Source organism: Paracoccidioides lutzii (assembly GCF_000150705.2).
Source record: "Paracoccidioides lutzii Pb01 unplaced genomic scaffold supercont2.11, whole genome shotgun sequence".
Taxonomy (NCBI): domain Eukaryota; kingdom Fungi; phylum Ascomycota; class Eurotiomycetes; order Onygenales; family Ajellomycetaceae; genus Paracoccidioides; species Paracoccidioides lutzii.
In genome coordinates, this window is record NW_015440957.1 from 296,182 (window position 1) to 319,543 (window position 23,362).

Here is a 23,362-nt window from a genome sequence, read left to right on the forward strand (position 1 = left end):
TATGCTATGGCGGAGGACACAGCATGAATGTAAGAAGAGAATTTTCAGGAAGGATGAAAAGAATGGCCAGGGTGAAAATAGAGACACCAGGAGTAAGAATTTAGGCAGTTAAATGCCAGAGCGTGATACCCCAAAATGCACCATGTTTCCCACAAGGCATTCTGGTTCAAACTAACCCAGAGTCTATAGGGCAACAATTCCGACGTGTTAACCAAGATCAGATCATCGTAGTGGCATAGTCAGCACAGGAACTGACTTGCAGGTACGGAGAGACACAGATCTGGGGACTGGGACAGACCTAGAACACCGAGAACAAAACGGTAGGTAAAAGTGACATGTATAAAAGTAAGGATGTGCAGCATGAAAGATTAGAAACACTTGCTATATGCGCGAAATAGTAAGAAAAAAGTCGAAAAGAACAGAGAATGGAAACCCCAAAAGATATGAAAAACGAAATCGAAGAGAAACAAATAGGGAAAGGAAAAGGACCTGGAAAAATGAGCGTCTTGCACAAAAAGAAGCAAATACTTCTTCTATCCACCCAGAGGATCCGCGCTCCGGAGAGCGCGAGCTCGTAGAACCCTGGCAGCATCATAGCCAGGCTTCAGGGCCGGGGTGAATAAAGTCGAAGCAAAACATAAAAAGTGGTCAAATCAACCAATGAACAAGCATCACACTAATCCTTAGAGCTCCAACAGGCCCCCTTGAAACCGCTGAAGAATATTTACCCCTTCATCCACCAAAAACATGAGGAGTAAAAGCATGAAGAATAAATGAAACAGGATATTCCTGGCTGGACCTCCTCGACTCGACAAGCGAGTGACGGGCGTGCAGAGAAAATCAAGCCATTTCGCTCTCCACCAATCTAATACCGCAAGAAACAACATCATACATCATTTCGTGGAAGATAGTGAAATGATCGCATGGCAGCGGCTCGAGAAGTCAGCATTAGTTAATGGCAGCGATTCATTGGCCCAAAAGGGAGTGACGTGAGTTAGGCGCCAAAGTGAAACGCCGCAAAACAGCAGGGGGAATGTGACATTGCTGGATGGGAGTTCACAGGAGGTTTGCTTGGGCTGGCCAGTGGTCATTGGATGCTGGATGCTGATGCTGGGCAGCCTTTAAGCGCCGCTCCGTGTGGGATACGATGGCTGATCGGTGTTCTGTTGGCTGAGCGTTCAGGGGTTGAGGATGGGTTAGGCGTCTACCGAAAAAGCAAAGATGATCACGTGGTATAGCTAGTTATTTGGACAGGGAGTGACGTAATTAACTGTTTTCATCCTGGGGAAGTCCCCGTCTCGCGCCAGGCATATCATTAGGGAGAGGAAAGCGGATGCATGGATATAAGGACTAATTAGTTATGGTCTACATCTCTGCCTCGCCATGATCCATCAACTCAAAATTTTGCCATATTTTTGCCGTAAGGGGTGGTTGTATATGCAAAATCATATTTTACTTGATTATCCTTGTATGAACGCGGGGATCAAATCCAGATGAAAAGGAGGCCTGTAGGGTTCTCCGAATCGGGTACTCTCTCTGGCTGACGCCCGTGGTGGCGCTACTAATACGAGCATTTTAAACGTCATATGTAGGCCCCCTAATGAGAAATGTGGGATAAGCTACATGTGGAGACACAATTTCATGCTTTACTCTCTGCAATTTCCCACGGCGTATGTAACAACATGAATTAAAACCAACGCTATGGCGAACAATACGATTGTTCCTGGAACCGTGCCTAATCTGCAGGTACGGCACATCATGGATACGTAAGTAATGCGAGGAACCGTCCAAGCTCAATATCACTTCATGACATCGATAAGCCAACTAAATATATCACACATTTATATCCGGCTTTAGACTCAAGATTATGGAAAGGGAGAAGAACCGATCGACTTTCCCCATAATCAGAGGAGCTAACAGCTACTACACTCAGACAAATACACTTGTGATCATGGCTAACGAACTTTCCAGGTAAGGTTATGACAGGCTCAGCAGAAGAGTCATGGCTCAGCAGCAAATCATACTGCCATTTCCGTGACCCATGGGGAGAAAGAGACAAGAGCGATTAGAGTAGGTCGTTAAAAGAGGATATGCCTTTGATAAAAGTTATGTGACAAACTGACAAACGTGAAATGCGAAGAAACAAAAGTCAAAAAGGGTGAAGGAGCTTTTCATTAAGTGGCTATGAAAAGAGAAATAAAGGAATGCCATTACGAAGTCAAATCGGAAATCAGAGCGGAGGAACTGGTATCATTTGTATAATAGAACAGAACTGAATTGTCCGTTAAGAAAATGAAGACAACGGAAGGGGAAAGGGGAGAAGAAAAGAATAGAGACAAAAGCAGACCTTATCAACGTAAAACAAAGTCACACCCAACAATAGAAAAGCAATAGGCGCAAGATAAGCAATTGGAATGGCCACAGCATAAACATATGACTCCAGGGCGACATCCAGAACGACATCCAGAATGGAGAGCGAAAGATTTATGACTCTTGGTCATTTCCTCATCGATATCAACACCAGGCACAGCTCATTGATTAGTAAGCTCAACATGACTTTAAAAGCAGATGCGGGAAGGAATCTAATGGAATATGGAAATCGAACCGGACCGGACTGTTCGATCAGCGCCGCTGGACAGCAGTTTTTGCTTTCGTTTGATTCTCCTCTGTTTTGAATATAGTTTCCAACCGGCAATGCAAACCAAACATACCATATCTTTCATTTTCGGTTCATTCTCTCTCTCTTTCTTTCTTTCCCCACCCCCCCTTTTCTTTCCTTAAAATAAACAAGTCCGAGGACAAAGAGGAGAAGAGGGGACGTTTCAGCGGATTTCAACTGTGCGATGACGGGAGAATCGCGGTTCTTGCGAATAGCAGTATCGAGGAAGATTATTACCGGAGCGAATGGGCGTTCGAACAAAACGAGAAGAAGCATGCAGGGCACAAAGGCGCAGAAATGCAACGTCAAACAACGGAAGAGTGACAGCGGGTCCACAGACAAAAAATGGTATTATCACATGACTAGTATTTAAGAATGATGTAGCTGCACAATGAGGTCAGCTGGGAGATCGGTGTAGCGTAGTATGTAGTCTCTCGTAGAAGAGAAGAGAAGATATGAGGAGTACGTACAGAGCATGGATGATACCTGGGATATACCCGAGAATGGTCAAACAGACGTTGATGAGCAGGTCGGCGCCACATCCGCGTTCGAGAAAGACCCCGAGCGGAGGCAGGAGGACGGCAAAGATGATTTTGCAGACGTCTCTGGATTGGGATTAGTATATGATGATGGTAATTATATTGATTTCCTGTTTGAAGAATGGGTGCTTGGCGAAGGTAGGTAGGGCAGCCGGAGTGGCGGGGTTGGGTAGAGCAGGGACAAAACTCACGATGCGGTGAAGGCCATTGTGATGGATTTGTTGAGGAAGTGGACAAGGTTTGAGAGTGGTTCGTCTTAATTTATTTATTTACTTATTTATTTTTTTCCTTTCAGAAGAAGAGCTGTTTAATGATCAATCAATCGACAGTGGTAAATGGTTGGGAGAGTACGAAGAGGAGGGAAGGGGAGAGAAAGCGGGAAAAGATAAATAAAAGCGGGTTGGGGGCGCAAGAGTAACTAATAGCTTGTGATTAGAGTTGGACGTCTGAAAGCTGGACAATTAGCAGAAACCTCCAACCAACTTCGACCTAGAATCTTGCTTGTGGTTGACTGGGGCCACCAGCTAACTACATGTACCCCCACTGCCCCAGTAATAGCTGGTGACAAAAGCCCCATTGTCGTCATTTCGGGGGCTTAAAAGCTAAGAAATGCGAAAGTGTGGAATTCCCCCCCGGTTGCTGTGAGTCGCTGCAACCCTGGATTGGAGTTGTTAAAACCCATGCAATGCGATCTGCCTAAGTGTGGCTGGCTGGTGACAGATCTTCCCGAACATTATTAGACGACAAACTCATGATATTATTGTTGCTAATTAGTATTTATTCAGATATTTACTCCTTTCGTAGCTTTATTATTAGTAGAATAAACTCCATCCAGATACATCTATATTTGTGCTAAGCACTTTGCGTTCAGTGCATATCCTAGCACAGAGTTCCCTTCGTCATCCCAGCATTCTCTCCCCGCCAGCGCCGCCACCAAGTGGACCAAGTGGTTATTCCGTGTAGCCTTGTCCTAGTGACTCGACAGCTCTTCCGAGTTCCCTCTTTGACTTGCAAGCTACGTCATCACCACCACCAAGCATATCGTCCTCGTATTCCTGTAAGATCTTGTCAACAACGGACGATTGATTCCGTGACGTTATGGAGAGGAGCGGAAGCGGCGATTAAAAAGAAAATAAATTAAAATAAAATAAGCCTCAAACGGATCTGCTTTCTCTCATTCCCTTCTCTTGTCCTGTCTTCGTGTTTGGAAAATATGTTTGTCTTCTTGTCCTGTCCACAAATCCACTGCTGTAATAAAAACAAACCTGTATATTTCGCCTATTCAATTTCGGGTCCCCCGACAACAAGCCCCACGGCAAAATAACGGAGTAAGCCGACATGACACAAAAGCACAAAAGGTCTCGGAACCTCTTGAGAGGAACGTTGATGCATTAGAAACTTCCTAGCCAATCGGCACTAATCTAAATGTGGGTGTGGGTCACGTGCTAGGGCTGCTGTACCCCTAACAGAGATTTACCAACCAAATAAAAAACGAATGATATATAATACCTTTAGTTCATTCCAGCCAACAACGTTAGTCCGTCGTCTCCTTGTTCACATTTTCCTTGTTTCCCCTTTTCTCTCCCTATTTCTCACGACAGTCATCCCCTCTGGGTCCTACGATATCCAGCGAAAACAATATGATCACTATGACGACAGCGCTGTCTATCCGTCTCATTCCATCATGGTATTACCGTCGCCTTCAGCTGATGTAATGTTTGTTTTCTCCTCCCCTAACAAGAATAAAGGTGTGTTAGACGATGCGGGAGGATCCTGAGTGGATATTCTGACAGTAGAAGAATAATCCTTCTATTTAAATGATAATATAGAATATTTTAATATATCAGTAAAATATATATAAAAGTCTTCAATACAAATCTTCAAAGACCATTAATATTTATGTATTGTACAGTACAGAACATGCAGATGATATGCGCAAGCTCATCAAAATAAGATCTAGCCAATACTGTCCGGCAGATCATAGGGAAGATATCACTGGCCAGAAGTCATGTGTGACGTTGGTAGTTATGTGCGTGACAAAACAGTGTCTGCGGACGGGAGGCATTAACTATATCGGATTTTTCGGGAACTTAAATCGATGCCAGGTTCTTTTTTTCCGTCCATGATATCTATCTTTGGAAGAAATCTTTAGGCAATTTCGCAGCGTATACCTGGAGTGTACGGTGGTACCTGCACAGATTTTTTTTAACTATTGTGGTCAAGTTGGATTGCACGGAGTAAACAGTAGCAGTTGTTAGTTATGTCCGGGCCTTGAAAGTAAACAAAGTTGGGCCAGGGCTGCGCTGTCGTCAGGGCCGTCCACAGCTGCATCAAGGCCCTGCAAAGCCTAAAAAAGCTTGGCACGCAGTCAGTGACCGTGACTGACAACCACAAGAGCAGCAGTTAATAAGTTAAATCGAATCGTGGCGAGAGATTCTCCTCACCTCAACTAGTTACCAAAGTGACTACCTCTCTGGCGTTAGCATTTCCTCTAAACCGAGCCTGAATACCGCGTGCGTCAATCAATTTACGTGACGCATCCCTCCCGCGCCTTCGAAAGCCCTCTTCCTCAGCCTTTTCATGCCCGCTCTTACATGTCAGGGCTTAATCGCTGTCTCCCTGGCTATGCTGCAACTTGTTTAGCTAGTGGACGAACAGCCGGTAATGGAGGGAATGTAGTGGTTGCTTCTCGACCGCGTCTTTGCATGCAGGGCAACATCAATGGCAGTGGGCTGAAGGCAAATATGAAGACAAGGGCATGCAGAGGAGGTTATGGGTATGGAAATGGATATGGATATGGATATGGATTTGCGTCTCAATGGAGACGGGGTTTGAGTTATGATAGACAGAGAGGGACGAGGGCAAATCCTAACTGCGTTACTTGGCTTACTCCTAAGCCGTCCCAAGTGGTGTGTGTCCAGCTTACCAACCATCTTCCCTACGTTCCTACAGTTGTTGAGAGCATCGTTGACCTACTTAGCACCCCTTGTAAGTATAGACGCCCTCGGATATTATATTGCAATTACCAGTCCTTCCGCATAGCCAGGATATCTCCTACAATGTCCCTGTTTTGCTTGTGACTCCCGCTTTTGCATCTTGGATAGTGAACACCAAGCCCTTTTTCCGCGAGTCGATGACTCGAATTTTCCAGAATGCAATACAGTGTTCCTCTGGTAGATATAATACCTTCTACGCTGTGGTGGCGGTTGTGGATAAGCTGCCTTCTCCCAATACGTCACCAAGAGGTCTACATGGTAAAGGGCAATTTGAAAATGTGCTAGTTGGACAACAGGGGTATGAAGGTGTATCTCTATTTATCGCCAACAGGGATACTCTGGCGATTGAGGTGGTGAAACCGCTACAGAAACCGGACATGTCTACCCCTGAAGCCGAACCTTCATTATCTTGCCTTTTTCAACTACCCACGAATCCAGTCTCCCAAGCAGCGCGGCTCTCCGAAGTCGGTATTTGTGTCGCTAATACCCTCTTTGTCAACGGCAAGCCCCGTACCATGGTTGCTTCGCGTTGGCGGTATAGCCCAGACCCAGGTAAGCCCACGCTAATCTTGGACAATGAATATAACCTCGCTGCTTGTCGAATCAGATGCGCCATGGAGCCTCAGGCCGTCGCTATGCATGTCCCACTCTATCCAGTAACGAAGTCGCGAGAAATAGTAACTAGCATGGGGAATATCATCAGCCAGGTGTCGAAATGTGACGGGTCTGGCACGGCTATGCCCGCATCAGCGGAGCTTGAGAAATCGCTGCCGCAATATCTTAAAGAGAATAACGTTCAAACCCAGAGAGTGGCAGTCTGGGCTCTGATTGAGCCTACAAAATCAGAGAGAGGACATCACCTTGCAGACGTCAATGGCGAACCTATTGACACACTTGCTGTCATCAACAACGGTGCTCGTCTTCATCGTGTTGTGAGCGGAGGGGGTGGGTGGGGGAAAAAGCAGGGACTACTGTCATTGGATCCGGGATACAGCTATCAGACAAGAGATGGTCTGGTCTCTAGACAGATTCGAACTATCCAGGGAATATTCGAAGAGGCTATTTCAGACGTAGGAGATGAAGATGAGCTGAGAGTGCCAAGCTTGCCCGATGAACTTCCTGGGTCAATTCAGTTCAAAGATGGCCGCTTCACGACGGATCTTTCTGAGACTGCTAAGCCGGGTGATACGGTGCAGTTTTTCATCTCCCCCTTGGATAACCCCCGGGTTGCTTCGATGGTAGGGACTTCTGCGGAGGGTGTTGACCTGAAAGGAACAACGCGAGTTACCTTTGGAGTCATTCCTTCTTCTGATTTGGATTGGTCCGTGACGGCACAGACGCGTGATGCTGAAACGCCTTCCAGCAATGGCTCAGGTGACGGAATTGTATCTGTGCCGAATCATTTTGGAGCATTGTCAGAGAAGGGCCTAACTTATTCTGTGTTTGCTGAGGGAAATGAGGAGGATAAAGGAAAACGTGGAAAATTGATTCTGGAGACCAAAATTGATGTTCCTGGGTCAAGAATTGTCATTGAATAACGGGTGGTGATCGACATCTTTTGTATGTACTGTACGCTAACGACGAAATATTTGGATAGAATGTAAACCGTAATAAATTTTGAAACATATTAGCAGTCACCAATCTGCTATACCTCAATATTGGATATATCTTCCACATCGACTTTAGATGTTTTCTCCTTTCTCAATCCACGATAAGAGTAACTAACTCCTTGGTAGCTCAGAAACCGTCCAACTTTCCCAATTTCACGTGATCACAAAATTTACTTCACGTGATGCATGCGCTAAACCGGTTATGTCAGCGGCATCTTCCCTCAGCCCAAAAGAATACCAAACAACTCCCAACTCTTCAAGCTCGACACTCATCTTGATATTCCTCCCGACTCTTTCTATCTCTCCTGCGAGCCTCATAGCCGGATCTTTTAATCTTTTGAAATTCATTCCGGGAGACTCACTCCATCACCTACAACAGCTTTCACAATGCCTACGGATCTCTGGTAAGATATCTTCTAAGATCCTCTAACCAGATATCACCCTAGCCATAGCAATCATACAGATGTGGTGTTGGCCCTGGGAGTGTCGTCCGTCTGGAAGTTGCATCTACAATGCGCCATCATGCTAACTCTCTATCTCCGCCTCTAGTCCCGTCTACGCGGTATGTAATGCCTCTCTTTGTGCATGAACACGTAAGGCAGCCTGATTCGGGTAGCCTCATGTGACCGCGAGCTTCCGTCGGCGCTCTATATTTCCATGCACACTTACCATAACCCGTTTTCAATTCTTGATGATATGTTAATAGCAATATGGATGAACAATATAGCCTTTCTTCGGTGCTCTGGGCTGCACATCCGCCATCGTCTTCACATGTTTGGGCGCTGCCTATGGAACCGCCAAAGCCGGCGTGGGTATCTGCGCCACGTCCGTCTTGCGACCTGATCTGATTGTCAAGAGTAAGATTATCCTGGAATAACATACCTTTGAAAAGAATGGACTATCGGCCTAGGGCACTCTCTCCTTAAGTTGTGGATGGGAATATTTGTGTGTATATCAGCGGCTTAAAAACTGACTTCTCTCCTTTACAATCAAAGACATCGTCCCCGTTGTCATGGCTGGTATCATTGGCATTTACGGCTTAGTCGTAGCGGTACTCATTGCCAACGAACTGCATCAAGATCTTCCCCTGTATACTGGATTTATTCAATTGGGTGCAGGACTATCTGTTGGTCTGGCTGGTCTGGCAGCTGGGTAGGTTTAACCTCTAAATGAACAGCACAATTTATGAACCATTGAAAACAGTAGGGCACTAACGGTTTTCATTCTTGGACAACAGGTTTGCCATTGGTATCGTCGGAGATGCCGGTATCCGCGGAACTGCCCAACAAAGCAGACTTTTCGTCGCCATGATCTTGATTCTCATTTTCGCTGAAGTTTTGGGTTGGTCTCACCCTCCACGTTTTGTTCTAGTGGTCATTTTCAACTACTCTTTAATTTGTCCTAACCCTATGTTAACTCTCACAGGTCTGTATGGCCTCATCGTGGCTCTCCTCATGAACTCTCGTGCCAGCATTGATGCCACCTGCTAAACGCTCGAATTCTGTTTCAAACTACGTCACTCTGGAAATTCATTGGCTCCAGAACACGTCGACACCACATATTGGGCCTATCTATACCAACTCGGGGATCGCATATATATCAATACATGACAACGAACGATTGGTTAAGATAAAATAAAATACCACTAACATCAACGAAGAAAATTCACCAATTTATCTTTTTTCTTCTTTTTTCCTTTTCGTCCTGTTTACATCAATTTCTTTCCCTCTCCCAGTCCAGTCTGTCTCTTGCTTGATATTGTTCCCCCCCCTTATCCCCTTTATTTTTTATTTTTATTTTATTTTATTTTATTTTATTTTATTTTATATTATTTTTGGTTCTTTGTCGGTTCTCTGGAACCGTTTTGTCGTTTTATGTGTATCGTGAGATATTATATGTGGTTTTGCCTGGGCAGTGTAGGGAAAGGAGGAACGCGGATTACAATATGTAATTGTATATTTACATATATTCTTTTTTTTTTTTTTTACGAACGAATTATGCTTTGGCATTCGGAAAATGGAAACTGTGCAAGGGCGGAGGGAAAATTCAGTTAGATAAAGTGTTGGGGAAAAAAATAACTTGGGCTTCCAAGTGCTTAGAGATACAGAGGTGCATACCACGCCCCTGTATCTCGGATGACTTTTGCCATTTCACCTTTCTTAGCTATCGTTCACAATTCGACGGGAGTGGGTAAGTGCTAGGGAGGGAAGCAGTTGTGTGGAATTGATTTTATATGAGTTTTTGTTCTTTTGCTTTTCATCTCATTTGCTTCAAGAGCTGAGCTATTATGAGTATGTGTTTGTTTCTGTGTCATGCATGCCTCTAGGTCCAAGTCATATTTTGATTTTTTCTTTCATGGCTATTTTACATATCGTAATATCCCCTGAATGTTGTTATGGATTTCTATTTATGATGTATACATGATTAGAAATGATGAGAAATGATTGATTTGGTTGCACAGGGTGCAGATGAATGATAGATCCATTCAATCTTGCAGGAATTTTACAGCACTGGTCCGCAATGACTGCTGTATGTTGAAAACATAGCTTCATCACTCATCTTGGATTTCCTTTCCGTTACTATGTAGCATATGCCCGCTTGGTGTATGAAGGCTGGAGATTGGGGCGAAACGTTGAAATGACTTTAAATATTCCACAACTTCATAGAGTAACAAACAAAGAAGAGCAGAACGACAAATCCCATGCCCGCTAGTTGGTGAATGAAACTGTTGGAACAGCGCTCCGAATTTCTGGAGGATTAAACGGGGTGGAAAATGTAAAATTAGCTCAGAAGCATAATTAGTGGGATTAATTAGAGCAATAGATCAATGGAGGGACGGGAAGAGAGAACGGAGCAAGGGCAGGTATTATAATATCCGAGTCCCCTAAGGTGAAGAAATGAGGCCTAACGACCTTTCGCTATCTCCCCCCCTTTGAAAATTAAGAATAGAATTTAATATACGCAGAGATGATTATATTGATGTATGAATATATGCGTATGAGGAGGTTAAGGCAAGGGTGGTCCGGAGTCCCGAGTTCTGTCTGAGCTAATCGCACAATAACAGGTATATAAACTATGCCACGTCATGGAAGATAGAAACGCAAACAGCAGAGAAATGAAGAAATATGGAGGAGAGATGAGAGAGCGAATCCAAAACCAGGGAAACCAGATAGACTAAACAAGAGCAAAGGAGACTTGGAACTAATATCTTAAAGACGACGATAAAATAGCAAGAACATAAAGAATCTCATCATAAAACACAGATACCTTCCAGTGGAACTTAACATATATATGTCTGTATATGATTTATGCCTTGTCCAATTTCCGTCTCAACATTCTCGTCCTCCGCATCAGCTTTTTGTGTTTATGTTTCTTCATCTTCAACTTTCGCTGTCTCTTGACACTAATAGCGTAGTAGATTCTCCGTCCTATGGTGGGCGATATGCGATGCTGCCATCGGTACCCCGGTTCTGGTTCTGATGTAGAAAAAGATCCGCCCTGGTCTTGAATGACCTTTTCGCCCTCATAGACAGACGACGAAGGTGCATCTTTGTTATCGATGCTGACGAGTGGGGAGCTATGCGCTTCGTAGGTCTTGCGGCCATCGGTGTGGGTGGATTCGGTGATGGTGAGGATGGTGGAGTAGCTTTGCTCCCTCACTCCTTCTTGCAACTCAGATTCAGAGAGCTCAGCTTCGCTGGGGATATCCTGTTCTCCGAAACTGTCCATTGGGACAGGTGGTGGAGGGGGGTTGAACGGATGAAGCTTCCTGGCAAATTCCTGGACGGAGATGCTCAGGTCTTCGATGGAGAGCTCATCAACGCCACTTAGCTGATCCGATTCGGCGTGTTTAGCAGATCCTTGGGAGGTGGTAGATCTGGAGTTGTTGTTTCCAAGGAGGGAGTTGGACTGATTATTGGGCAGTACGGTTTCCATGGAATTAACCGCGGAGGATAGGGTGCTTATGACATCATTTGGTCGGGGTTTCGAAGGCTTTTTCGAGGAAAAAATGGCATTGAAAGCATCTGGGTTGGAATTGGATGGTACAGAGCTGGTAACAGATATTGGTCGATACGTCGAGAAGAAGGATGCCACATAGATATCTACAGCAAGCCGTTAGACAAAACATATACTAAGTGATGATCCGAACACGTGACATCACACGACCCCGAAAGCGGCAAAGACGTAACTGGGTAAAAACTACTAACCATGGGGATGAAGATGTTGCGTAGAAGGCACACTGGGAAGATTCAAGAATGATCCATTATTCTTCGATTTCGAAAAAACATTGCTGGCATCCTTGTCGTTCCGTCGCTTCACTGTCTTGCCCTCACACTTCTCACTGCCCTCTTTCTTCGATGGGTTAACGCCTTTGGCGGGAGTCTGCGACGAGGCATCGATGCCACGGGAGCCATCGCTGGGAGGAACAGGAGGTTTTGAAGAGGAGTATCGCCGTTGATTCGTACGGGTACACGTCAAACCACTTGATGAAGCAATGATGACGATACTTGAGGGACGGACGGTTGTTGGGATAGCGATGACTGGGCTGGACCTAGCCACGAAGCGAGCGGAAGAGGAGAACATGGCTGGAATTCGGGTGAGGTAGCAGCAAGAGCTCAGCAAAGATAAGCTCTTGCGCGACTGCCAGGTGAGAGAGGAAGAGATGTATGAATTCAGTGCTACAGCGAGCCTGGTCGGTTTGTGCTTGAGAATTGGATGAAGAGATCCAAAGGCCGATTTGGGTTTGAATCTAAATTTGGATAACTAAACGCTGTATTGATACAATTACATAATCATGTTGCTAGGCCGAGCGAACAACCACCCGAGTGAACATCCAAATCAAAATACCTCAACATATAGATTTTAACGCCCAATATTTATGCTCAACAAATGGCTAATTAAAATGAGGACATCTTATTCTTGTTTGTCTGGGAGAACCACAATTGCTGCATTTTCGTAGGGCCCATAAACATGGCATAGACTCAGAGAATGAAGACTCAAGAAGATAGAATAACAAGCTATTCAACAAACTCAGCAGATGAAATAATAATTATTATTATTCTTCATCTTAAGTGGTATGCAGTCAAAGACTATGACACTTATTTACTTAAAACTAGAATTTAATTATTTTGTAGATCAAATATATAAGTAGAAACTAATATATAGAATTATAGAATTTTATCTTAAAATAAAATAATACTTAATATAGAGTGTCATGGCTCAAACTAGAGTCAAGGTAAAAGCTTCAATTCATCTATATAACTAGGCAGCTGCGACGAGAATAACTAAACCGGGGATTAGAATGTGGAATGAACGAACAGCCGAATAAAAAGGTGGTTGGGGATCAGAGCAACCTTCGGAGCGGAGCGGATCAACCTTAATCCATATACAAGTAGCTGCTATAAAATAAGTTTATATATTTTCAATTTTATAAAAACTAGTAAAATAAAAAGAAAAATATTAAAATTTAATATCTATCAATTATTTACTTTAGATATAGATTTTATTTAAAGGTTAAAATTTAATTTTTAAATGTAATTTTATATTTTTTATATAATTAATTCTTTGAGTTTTTTAAAATAATTTGAATTTTTAATTAAGTTATAAAAATTATATTTATCTAAATTTATAAAATCTTTAAATTATTTTATTAATATCATAACTCAATCTAAAATCAAGATGATAACAAGATAAAAGCTTCAATTCATTATTTAATTAGATAGCCTGCAAATGAGAATATTAAACTGAGAATTAGAATATGGAATGAAAAAGCAACTGAATATAAAGAGATTGAAAATTGAAGTTACAAACAGCTACACCATATCAATCAAATTCAAAGGCAGTAAAAAAAAAGATCAAATAACAGAAGAAAAACAAGTAAGAAAAAAGAATAAAAAAATAAAAAAGCATAAATGATAGATTTTTATATAAAATAAAAGATCAAATAAAATATATATAAAAGAAACTAATATAGATATAAATAGTGAGATATTTAATCAATAACAAAAAATAAAAATGTACAGAAAAATATAATCACAAATATTTATCTCATTAATTGCAGAATAATACAAACAAAAAATGATGAAAGAAAGTAAAAAAAATATCAAGTAAAATCAATAAAGCATCATATATTTTAAAGTCTATAGATAAGGTATCAGTCAGTGTCAGTTGCCAAATTCTCAATGCTATCTTGAAACTTGAGAGACAATTAAAGGCGAAAAAAATAAAATGAAAAAAAAGGATAAAAAAGAAAAAGAGGAAGAGGAAGAGGAAGGGAGAAGAAGAGAGAAAAGAGAAGAAAGAAAATGAAAAAAAAAAGGAAATTTCTTGGCCATCAAAAGGAAACGAGAAGGAGGAGGTGAGACAGGGTATGTGGAGAAGTCCCGGGAGCGGTGGAGGGGGGTGTCAGACTTAATGTGATGATAGCAGACTCTATTCGGTATCACGACAAAATAAATTGTCTCCTACTAGGAGCTCCGTTGCAGGTTCATTTCTAGCACTGTTAGCACCTACAAAATCAGGTTGTTGAGGTTCTTCTGGATAATCATGTCCTGCACCGAATCCATCGTGGACTTTAATAGGGTGGTATCAGTAGCATTTGTGTAGTGGATGTAGATCTCCCGTTCAGGGACGCGGGTGATGCCGCGAAATCGGTCAGAGAAATACTTAGCAGCCGCATCATAATCGCCGTCTGCGCCATGGTAATCCGGGAAGAATTTAGACACTGGGGATATAGAGACCTTATCCTTGAAGAGGTCGATTTTGTTGAGAAAGAGAATCACCGGTTTCCGTTTGAACCACTCCCCGTTTACCAGAGATTCGAATAGCATCATGGCTTCATGCATTTGGTTCTGTCAACAACATAATTATATGTAAGCCATGCTGAGGTTTTCATTTATTTATATATTTTGTTAAAAGGGGGGGATTTCAAGCTTACTGCATTTTGATCCTCAACAAGGCATTGATCATAACCTGACAGAGCAACCATAAATAGAAGACACTGCACCCCCTCGAAACAATGAATCCACTTCTTACGCTCGGATCGTTGCCCGCCAACGTCCATCATTTGGAAATTTATTTGTCCCAATTCAAATAAGGTTTCTGTGATGCCTGTGGTACGAAGTCGGGAATGAAGCATGTCTTGATTGTTGGGTAACCACCCAGGGGTAAAGACGCGGTCGAGAGATTTGAAATAGCTGTGTCGTGTGTCAATTGATATATCTCCCGAAATATCCATGATATCAAAAAATTTTTTATGGAAATCCGTACTATTGAAGATTATCATGAAGTGCAAATTCGTGTCCTCGTAAAACAGCTTTCTGTACGCCCCTATCTAGCCACATTCCACTCATTGCATCTTTGACGGCGAGATCACTAAAAGCTTCGTTTGTGTCCACGTCCGGCTCCGTCTGGTCTAATAGCTTGGCTAGCGGCTTTACGGCATTTATATAAGCAAAACCTCCAGAGTCGTTTCTATTTAGCAGCAGGAACCAAAGTCGAAATTTCGTACCTTTGTCTTTTCAAACTCAAATTCAATCTTTTCCGTCTGCATAATATCGAGTAGAATCTTGAATGCGACAACCATGTTGGAGTAGATGACCGCCCGGTTTTGGTATCGTTCGTCTTCGGGGAAGCCACCCGCATGGATAATTCGCATTTGCTTAATTATTGTTGATTTTCCAGACTCTCCAGCACCTAAGAAGATATATTAAAACAAGTAAATTCCAGTGATGGTCATAACCCGAGCTGCAGATTTAGATTTAGTGACATACCAAGCAAAAGAATCTTCACCGTTCGATCCTGAACCTTCTTGTCCATACGGATCATCTTGTCGATCGCAGCTGTGTGTCTAGCTGCAATCTTATCCGTCGGATCCACGGGTTGAGAACTTGCGCAACCCATGATTAAGAAATGAAATTAGAACCTTTTGGTCGTGAGAATGAATCATTAGTTGAGATGATAAAACGAATAAGAATCAGGCTTAATTCGAGATCACCCAGAGAATGGCTCGAGAGAAAAATGGTTTCGAAGTGATATCAAATTTGTACCACGCCCCGCGCTATGAGTTTGTAGACCTCCATGGTTGCCGTAGAACCCAAAATTATAGGGGATGAGACGGAAAATGGAATGGTCAAAAACATTGACAACTTGAATATAGTCATGCATAGAGCATACATACCAATTAATCGAATCTGCTAAGATGCACAATCTATTCCTATCAGAGCTCAATCAGCATGCAAGTTAAACCTGAACCAGCGCATGAGCATGGAGATGAGACCATCATTCTGAACTTTTGCCTCATGGTTAAGCGGGGCAGTTCGAAAAATGACTCCACATACCGGACCGGAACAGCAAATAAGGTTGCGTGAAGGTATCGGGGACGATAATGGTTGCAGAAACCGAGCGTGGCACAAGAGCTACGGCCTTTTATGTTCGTGGTTGTGCCGTCGGTGCGACAGTAACAGGCTTCCTCCCACAGCTTCAGATACTCTCAAAAAAAAAAAAAAAAAAAAAAAAAAAAACCACCACCACCACCACACGAGAGGGCGAAATGGCTCGGAGCGCCCCAAGAAATGGAGAACTCTTAAATGCCTCAGAGTTCGGGCTAGAATATGCTCTGTGCTCTTGTATTTCTGTGCGAAGTGGGCACCGGAAATCAGAGCTCGTTGTGAAGAGAAAAAGGTTTGAAGCCTTTGGTGTGTTCAAAATATAGTGAGAAGAGTTCTTGGAATTAGGTATGTACGTTCGACCCGTCGATTAGGACCGGTTAACGGTTTGTATCAACGAGTTTATATTTCCGCTGGATCATTGGGATATGCGGTTGCTAGCGAGGTTTGCGCGAGGTCAAGGAGGCATCTGCAGCAACTTTTTAGAGAACGGAAAGCAAATGACTGTCTTATCTGGCTGAGTCCTGCGAACGAGGAGCAGACACCCAGTCAGGCAACAAGGCATACAAAGGAGTGAATTGGAACAGTGTTGTTGTTGTTGTTGTTGTTGCTGCTGCTGCTGCTGCTGCTGCTGCTGCTGCTGCTGTTGGAAAGATGAGCACAGAATGACAGCCGGCAGAGGCGTGAGCTGGTCGTTGTTAGTGATTAACTTATTTTATCCTCAATAGCGTCAAAGCCAGTTGGATGGAGTGCGCTGGAATCCCGTAGTGGACTCCGCTATGTTTTAGTTGCAACTAGACTCTTCAAGCTGGGCCCGCTGACAGAAAATGGACATTTTCCCCTGCCGGAGACTAAGGAGAGAGCAATATCAGAGCATATTATTACTTACGGCTGCGGTGCTTGCTGCAGGTTTGATCTCGGTTTGCCTATAATCCATTCCTCCGCATACGTTCTTGTCTCGCTCATGATTCTCTACGCCGACTACTGTATCTTCTCTATAGAACGCCGACATCCCGAAATTCGGACTCGATCTTCAAATCCCTGTTAAGGAAGTGGGTTGCTGACCAGAATCATGCGAAACAGTGTCAACTAATGCTCCATGGTGAGGTAGTATGGTAATTACCGAACCTTGTGTGTTAATAATTCGATGGCAGACGGTTAAAGTTCGCCATCAAGCCACCACCTTCCAGTGGCATCCAGTGGCATCCAGTGCGTCAACACCGCCAGTTCGGGGAACAATTGGTTAAACGGATTAGCTGCATTAGCTTCACGGCCCGCTAAACCAGCCCTGGAACTCGTCCAGAAAACTGTTGCAAGACTAGCAAGGGATCGACTGGGATGCCGGGCGTCGAAATTACTCCCAAGAAATAAATAAGCACCCACCAACCAGTCACAGATATGACGCTTGAATTACCCGATGATACGACCCTGTTGCTAGAAGAATGCTGACCGGCTTGTTTTTGGTTGCCATGTGGTTATCTTTAAGATCCAGCCCCAATATTATGCGTTTCACACAGTGCGTGCTGGCAGGCATGTTGATTGATATAACTATCGATAGCGGGAGATTCTGGTGCGGCCCTGCAGGAGAAGAGAAGGGACATAGGAACTGTTACGGGCAATGTAGCTCGAGTCCTTACCCTCCGTCCAGTTAATATAGTTATGGGTCTCGTTGTTTCTTCGCACCTTTCAAATGCCACGGGACGTGCACTGGTAATTATTTTACTGCCCGTGGTCGGTTTGTTTTGAACTAAACACTCCCTTGCAGATCCCGTTTGCACTCATCGACTTTGTTCTTTAAATGGTCACAATGAAGAAATATCCGGAACACAAACAATTACCATAGTTAGTTAACTAATAACAACCAGCATAATATGATTCCACCCAAACCCGCTGACAGATTTTGCATTTCTCTCGTGGGTTCTTTCACATCTTCACTGCTACGTAGGATTTTCAGGGGAGTTGCTCCCGCCCGAGTTCAGCGTTTCAGGAGCGTCGTGACTGCAGGTTTGTGCAGGTTTGTGGAGTGGTCTGGCGAAATGTTGCCCACATGGACTTCATGCCTGATATGCGCTTCTCTGGAAGTTTTGGCTAAAAAATGTACCACGACATGGGGCAATCCCCGCGATCTCCAGAGCAGTTAATGGTTCTGGGCCCGTCTGACCTGTCCTTGGATCAATGACTCTTCTATTATTATTATTATTATTATTATTATTATTATTATTATTCAGATATCGGCTTTTTTGGACAGCTTGGTATACAGACAGCAGAACGGGGGGGCGAGTGCTGACAGAGTTTTTAAACAGTCAAAAAAAAAAAAAAAAAAAAAGCCAAAAATTAAAATTAAATTAATATTAAAAATTTAAAAGAGCGAGAGAAAATAAAGAAATCAAACAATTATTGAGATATGTTGGCATTGGTTCAACAACAACTTTGCCAAAACTCAACTTCCAAGGTTCTTCTTCTTGATTTCACCGACAGACTTGCAAAATTGCATCTGAGCTCTAGTTACCATATTTTCCCTTCTGCCCTCCCCCCACATAATTTTTCACGGAGCAACAGCGGTCCACCATACTCCATACTTTCAAATTCTTCGTTCGATTAAGCGATTTGAGGGATTATCAGACTTCCTCTAACACCACTAACACCGCTCTCGACTTACGATCACATGTATGATGTACGTGCAGTATATCGATCTCTTGAGGTTACGGACTCAATGCAGCCCATCGGTTTGAAAATAACGAAAAACTTTCTGTGCTTTTATGCCATCCATCGCTGTTGGATCAAATAGGCTATGAAAACTTGTGCGGACATGAGGTTTCGGTCAAGGGTAATTGCAGCGCGGCATCCCTCGACCTCAAATCGTATCAATCACATGTATAAAATCCCAGCACCCCAGCCTTGTCTTCCGCTTCCACCATTATTATTCAAAGTAAATATAGATCGAAAAAAAAAGCAAACGGGCTGTAGTGCTGAGCTATTTGGAAACCAGCTGGCTTTCTTCCTGAGTTTTCCATCCTAACTAACGAACGTAATCCACATCAAGCAGCTCACCAAATCATCATAATAACCAAATAGATAGATTTCAACTCAAATTATCAACACTCAACCACACCTATTTAAATTTGAATTAAATTATGCTAGGATTGGGACATCTTATTCTTGTATGCATGTGAGAACAACAGTTACCATATACTATGATAAAACTTGTGAGTATGATGTTGAAATTAAAGATAAACACTTTATATGTTAAATAACAAATAGTTTCAACCATCTCAGCAGATGAGATAATAAGATTAAAAGTTTCTTCTTTTATTAAATTTTTTCAAAATTTTATAAAATAATTTTTTTTTATTTTTAACTTTTTTAATTAAAGTATATTTTAATTATTTTATATTTAAAAACTTTGATAATTTAATTAAATTTTCTAATTAAATCATATAAAAACTTTTAAATATATATTTTATATATATTTTAAATTTTTAATCTATTTATAAAATTAATAAAAATTAATAGATATAAAATTTAAAATAATTTAAAGTTATTATAAATATTTTAAAATTAAAAACTTTTATTTATATAATAAAATATATATTTAAAAATTAAACTTTTAATAATAATAAAATTAAATAATAATTATTATTAAAATTATAAAAAATTAAAAAATATTTATAATAAAAAATATTTTTATTTTTATTATAAATTTAATTAAATTTAAAATATAATAACTACTATTATTTAAAGTAAAATTATAAATATTAATTTATTATATATTTATAATTAAAATAAATTTTTTTTATAAATTATTAAATTTAATAATATTTTTAAAAAAAATTAAAATTAATTTTAAATAACTTTTTTATTTTATATTTATTTATTTATAATTATAATATTTAAAATAATTAATAATAAAATTTAATTTTTATTAATTTATATAAAAAATTATAAAATTATATATTTAAAAAATAATTAATTATATTTTTAATAAATATTAATTTAAAAAAGCTTATTTTAAATTTTTAATTTATTAAACTAATTATTTTTTTAATTCTCAATTAATATATATAAATTTTTATATAAAAACTTTTATAAACTATGTTTTTATTAAGTAATATATAAAGAATATAAATTATTATAAAAAATTTTATTTTTATTTAAATAGTATATATTATAAGTTAAAATTTTTCCTCAATCTTTATAGAGTTTTTCGTATTTTTACTGTGTATTGGTGGATTCCCATACCTTAAAGTGGATGAGTTAGGCAGTTGGGGAAATTTTGAATTAAATAAATGCCTTGGTGGTTGGATTGAACTATGGTAAACCCGCGTGAGTCAATCCCTTTGAATATCCTCTCATGATTGACAACATGACAACATTATGAGAAGGGAACTTTTCTAAACTCACTAGTGATTCAACATACCTTCTCTCTGCATCATCCCCAACAAAATCAGAGACTTCCTCACCCCTGCAGAAATGCATGCAAACAAACACGCCTCTGCTCCGGTCACATTTTCGCTCATTTGTTAACAAATACTCCTTACACCTTTCATCTGCCAATTGAGCATAACGCAGATCGGCCTTGAGATAGAGGCAAAGGGGCTGTATCTCCCACTTCGTCATGTCTTGTCGTGAGTTTTCTTTGTTTTTAAAGCTTCCCTGGCAACATACACAGAAATGAGTCAGCATGCTGCTATCGCACTGCACGGATGAGCCGTTGTGCTGAACGGCCGCCCGACACGTGACCAGCGTATGCAGATTGCTTAGCGCTCCTCCCATAGTTATTCGTATGTGGGCTTCCACGTGCATTGCTAGCTCGGTTCTGTGTCTGGGGGAAGATCACGGGGCAAATATCATTCTCAAAAATTACGCATTCCGTCATTGATCCTCTCCTAACCCGCCTCCGCCACTTTTCCCCTCATGTCTTTTGAGGCCTCACTACTTCTCTGCTGTTGCGTTCTAAATGGCTATTATTGATATTTTGCGGTGGTGGCATATATGGCCATACTATTCTAAGGGAGTTTATGGCGATGCAGGTTCTTCTTCTCGGTTCCATTTATGTAACTAATACGTTTCCTCGGACTCTTTTAACGCTATTTTCTTACATACATGGTCAGCTACCATCTTCCATAGATGTCATTCTCGATGTAAAAGACTTTTAGGACATCAGATTTAGTCATTTAGAAGGTATTCTGGAACGTTCTATGATGAGTTTGCATCTCTCCCTTGTATGCTACCCTTCCTGGCATGTTTTGCCTTGGTATCCTTGCATTCATATTCATGATATTCGCCCAAGTCCTCAAGATAACGTTTCGAATTTCTTACACGAATGTTCAGTAATATGAATGTTTGCAAGGAAAGTCTGTTTGGAATCTAGCTCGTGGCAGCTACATATTCATTGGAACTCGACTCTATCAAATCGATCGAGAATCAAAGTCCACAGAATCGACCGTTCATCTCAAGGATTGTGGCTTTTGAACATCTTTGATCGCTTCTTCATTATGGCTTTACTCAAAATACGTTTCTAGACCCATTTCCCTCTTTCACAGAAGAAGGTGGCGCTGAATTTATAGGTCATGATCTCAGAGACAAGCACACTGAACGATTGAAAAGCTCCTTCATTCTTTCTCATTGTCACCCATCCGAAGAAGGAAAATCCTGAAGATAAGTGAGGAGTTCATGTTTTACTGGAGCGAGTATGCTTCTATAAACATTTCATCATTCAATTCAGCGATATCGCTAACTGGTGTATATAGAAAGCAAAAGTTTTTTTTCCTGCTGGTTCCTTCAAACCTGTACTCTGCCACCCGAACACAGATTATGAGAATCTTGCTTTCTTGAACTAGAGTGAGACTGTTGAATTGACAGTCAACTTTTAATTAACTGGGACTTCCATCTAGTGAGGGTTGTCGCTCGGGGCTACAGAAACTACTTCCCTTAAAACAGAGAACTGGGCCTCACATCACCTCCTGACCTTTGGTAAGGTTCAGGCAGTGAGCTAGTTTCAAACCCTTCTACCAAGTTAGAAATTAAGGGAAGAGAATTCGTGGATCAATGACTCACCACAGTATGCGGATAGAGCTGCTTCGTATCTTTGCGCGCACTTAAGTGTACCTTTACGACTGGAAAATTGTTTGAATGGATATATGATGGCCTATGCTGGAGCTTGAAATTGATAAATCCTCTTTTGATAGAGGAGCCGTGTGTAGCTCAAATGAAAAGGAATTCTGTGGAGTTGCCGATATGAATCCCTCTCTTGCCTCTACTTTTTCGAAGATATCGCTTGCGGCCTTACCTTTCTAGAGAGCAACTTGTTGATATCCTCATTTAACGATTTCAGAACAGAACAACATTATCGCATGGTCAGGCATAAATCTGAAGCATCGTGCAACCCAGTGCTGTTCACAGGCAACAGCAACGATTGATAGCTACAACACTCTGGTGATCTAGTTGATGCCAACAGTTCTGTTAAAAGCAGCATTTGATTTTCAGTTTCTTTCCTGGATGTTTATGATACGCTAAGCTATTCACAGACCAAGATGTCACATTATCCTTAAAACAATCTAACACAGAGTCAAAGGAGAGATCGACAGCCCAAAAATCTCCAGAAACTCCCCTTCCATTCTACTCCCATTAGCAAAAGATATTCAAAGGCGCGATCCTGGTATATATGTACACGTACATGTCTCTACATATATCTTATGGTTGCCCGCATTGAATTGGCCTTTATTTACCATTCGATTAATGAATTTCTCCCGTCGAAGGAGAATCAAATACACTCAAGGATTCTAGCCTAAGCTAGTATCACAATACTGAACTATCCCAGGCCGCTTTCTCGACGACAAGAATAACAATCACTCAGGGCCTTGAATTAAACGGGATCCATAGTTTCTAACGTTTGAATACCTTTTTGGCTCAGTCGGTGATCGTATAACGGTCCTTACTCCAAAAAAGACTTGTCGAAATAATAAACTGCCCATGCCCTTTGTGATCTTTCTCTGGTTGAAGATTTGCAACTCCTTTCTGCCCGCTTTGGAGACGTGCAGCAAACTTCCGTATATTCACCTCGACAAAATTGTTGATTAAACTCTAAGAATGCAATTGCATCTCCTCAGTACATCAAAACCTTCGATATTTGGTCATTGACATATCATTTCTCGCCTTTTCCTTATTCCAC

At 41.4% G+C, this 23,362-nt stretch overlaps 8 protein-coding genes across 8 annotated transcripts; 6 read left to right on the forward strand and 2 right to left on the reverse strand.

Annotated features, from left to right (window-relative positions):
* Positions 1–385: 385 nt before the first annotated feature.
* Positions 386–993, forward strand: PAAG_11869 (hypothetical protein; the record flags this gene model as incomplete). The annotated part of the gene is made up of 2 exons (XM_015847442.1): positions 386–615; positions 783–993. 2 exons carry the CDS (start codon positions 386–388, stop codon positions 991–993), a joined length of 441 nt encoding a protein of 146 aa, XP_015702930.1.
* A 708-nt stretch (positions 994–1,701) lies between these two features.
* PAAG_04431 (hypothetical protein) lies at positions 1,702–1,975 on the forward strand (the record flags this gene model as incomplete). The annotated part of the gene is made up of 2 exons (XM_015845273.1): positions 1,702–1,766; positions 1,858–1,975. The coding sequence occupies 2 exons, from the start codon at positions 1,702–1,704 to the stop codon at positions 1,973–1,975; spliced, it is 183 nt and encodes a 60-aa protein (XP_015699499.1).
* A 1,159-nt stretch (positions 1,976–3,134) lies between these two features.
* On the forward strand, positions 3,135–3,591 carry PAAG_11870 (hypothetical protein; the record flags this gene model as incomplete). Its single annotated transcript, XM_015847443.1, has 2 exons — positions 3,135–3,336; positions 3,494–3,591. The coding sequence occupies 2 exons, from the start codon at positions 3,135–3,137 to the stop codon at positions 3,589–3,591; spliced, it is 300 nt and encodes a 99-aa protein (XP_015702931.1).
* A 2,201-nt stretch (positions 3,592–5,792) lies between these two features.
* Positions 5,793–7,732, forward strand: PAAG_04433 (hypothetical protein; the record flags this gene model as incomplete). The annotated part of the gene is made up of 2 exons (XM_015845274.1): positions 5,793–6,107; positions 6,197–7,732. The coding sequence occupies 2 exons, from the start codon at positions 5,793–5,795 to the stop codon at positions 7,730–7,732; spliced, it is 1,851 nt and encodes a 616-aa protein (XP_015699500.1).
* Positions 7,733–8,191: 459 nt separating this feature from the next.
* On the forward strand, positions 8,192–9,294 carry PAAG_04434 (vacuolar ATP synthase 16 kDa proteolipid subunit; the record flags this gene model as incomplete). Its single annotated transcript, XM_002793478.1, has 6 exons — positions 8,192–8,208; positions 8,354–8,366; positions 8,532–8,661; positions 8,800–8,956; positions 9,042–9,145; positions 9,230–9,294. 6 exons carry the CDS (start codon positions 8,192–8,194, stop codon positions 9,292–9,294), a joined length of 486 nt encoding a protein of 161 aa, XP_002793524.1.
* Positions 9,295–11,110: 1,816 nt separating this feature from the next.
* PAAG_04435 (hypothetical protein) lies at positions 11,111–12,388 on the reverse strand (the record flags this gene model as incomplete). Its single annotated transcript, XM_002793479.2, has 2 exons — positions 11,111–11,907; positions 12,013–12,388. The coding sequence occupies 2 exons, from the start codon at positions 12,386–12,388 to the stop codon at positions 11,111–11,113; spliced, it is 1,173 nt and encodes a 390-aa protein (XP_002793525.1).
* A 1,925-nt stretch (positions 12,389–14,313) lies between these two features.
* On the reverse strand, positions 14,314–15,706 carry PAAG_04436 (guanine nucleotide-binding protein alpha-1 subunit; the record flags this gene model as incomplete). Its single annotated transcript, XM_002793480.1, has 5 exons — positions 14,314–14,655; positions 14,742–15,000; positions 15,074–15,237; positions 15,315–15,499; positions 15,577–15,706. The coding sequence occupies 5 exons, from the start codon at positions 15,704–15,706 to the stop codon at positions 14,314–14,316; spliced, it is 1,080 nt and encodes a 359-aa protein (XP_002793526.1).
* A 649-nt stretch (positions 15,707–16,355) lies between these two features.
* Positions 16,356–16,768, forward strand: PAAG_04437 (hypothetical protein; the record flags this gene model as incomplete). The annotated part of the gene is made up of 2 exons (XM_015845275.1): positions 16,356–16,500; positions 16,566–16,768. 2 exons carry the CDS (start codon positions 16,356–16,358, stop codon positions 16,766–16,768), a joined length of 348 nt encoding a protein of 115 aa, XP_015699501.1.
* Positions 16,769–23,362: the final 6,594 nt, after the last annotated feature.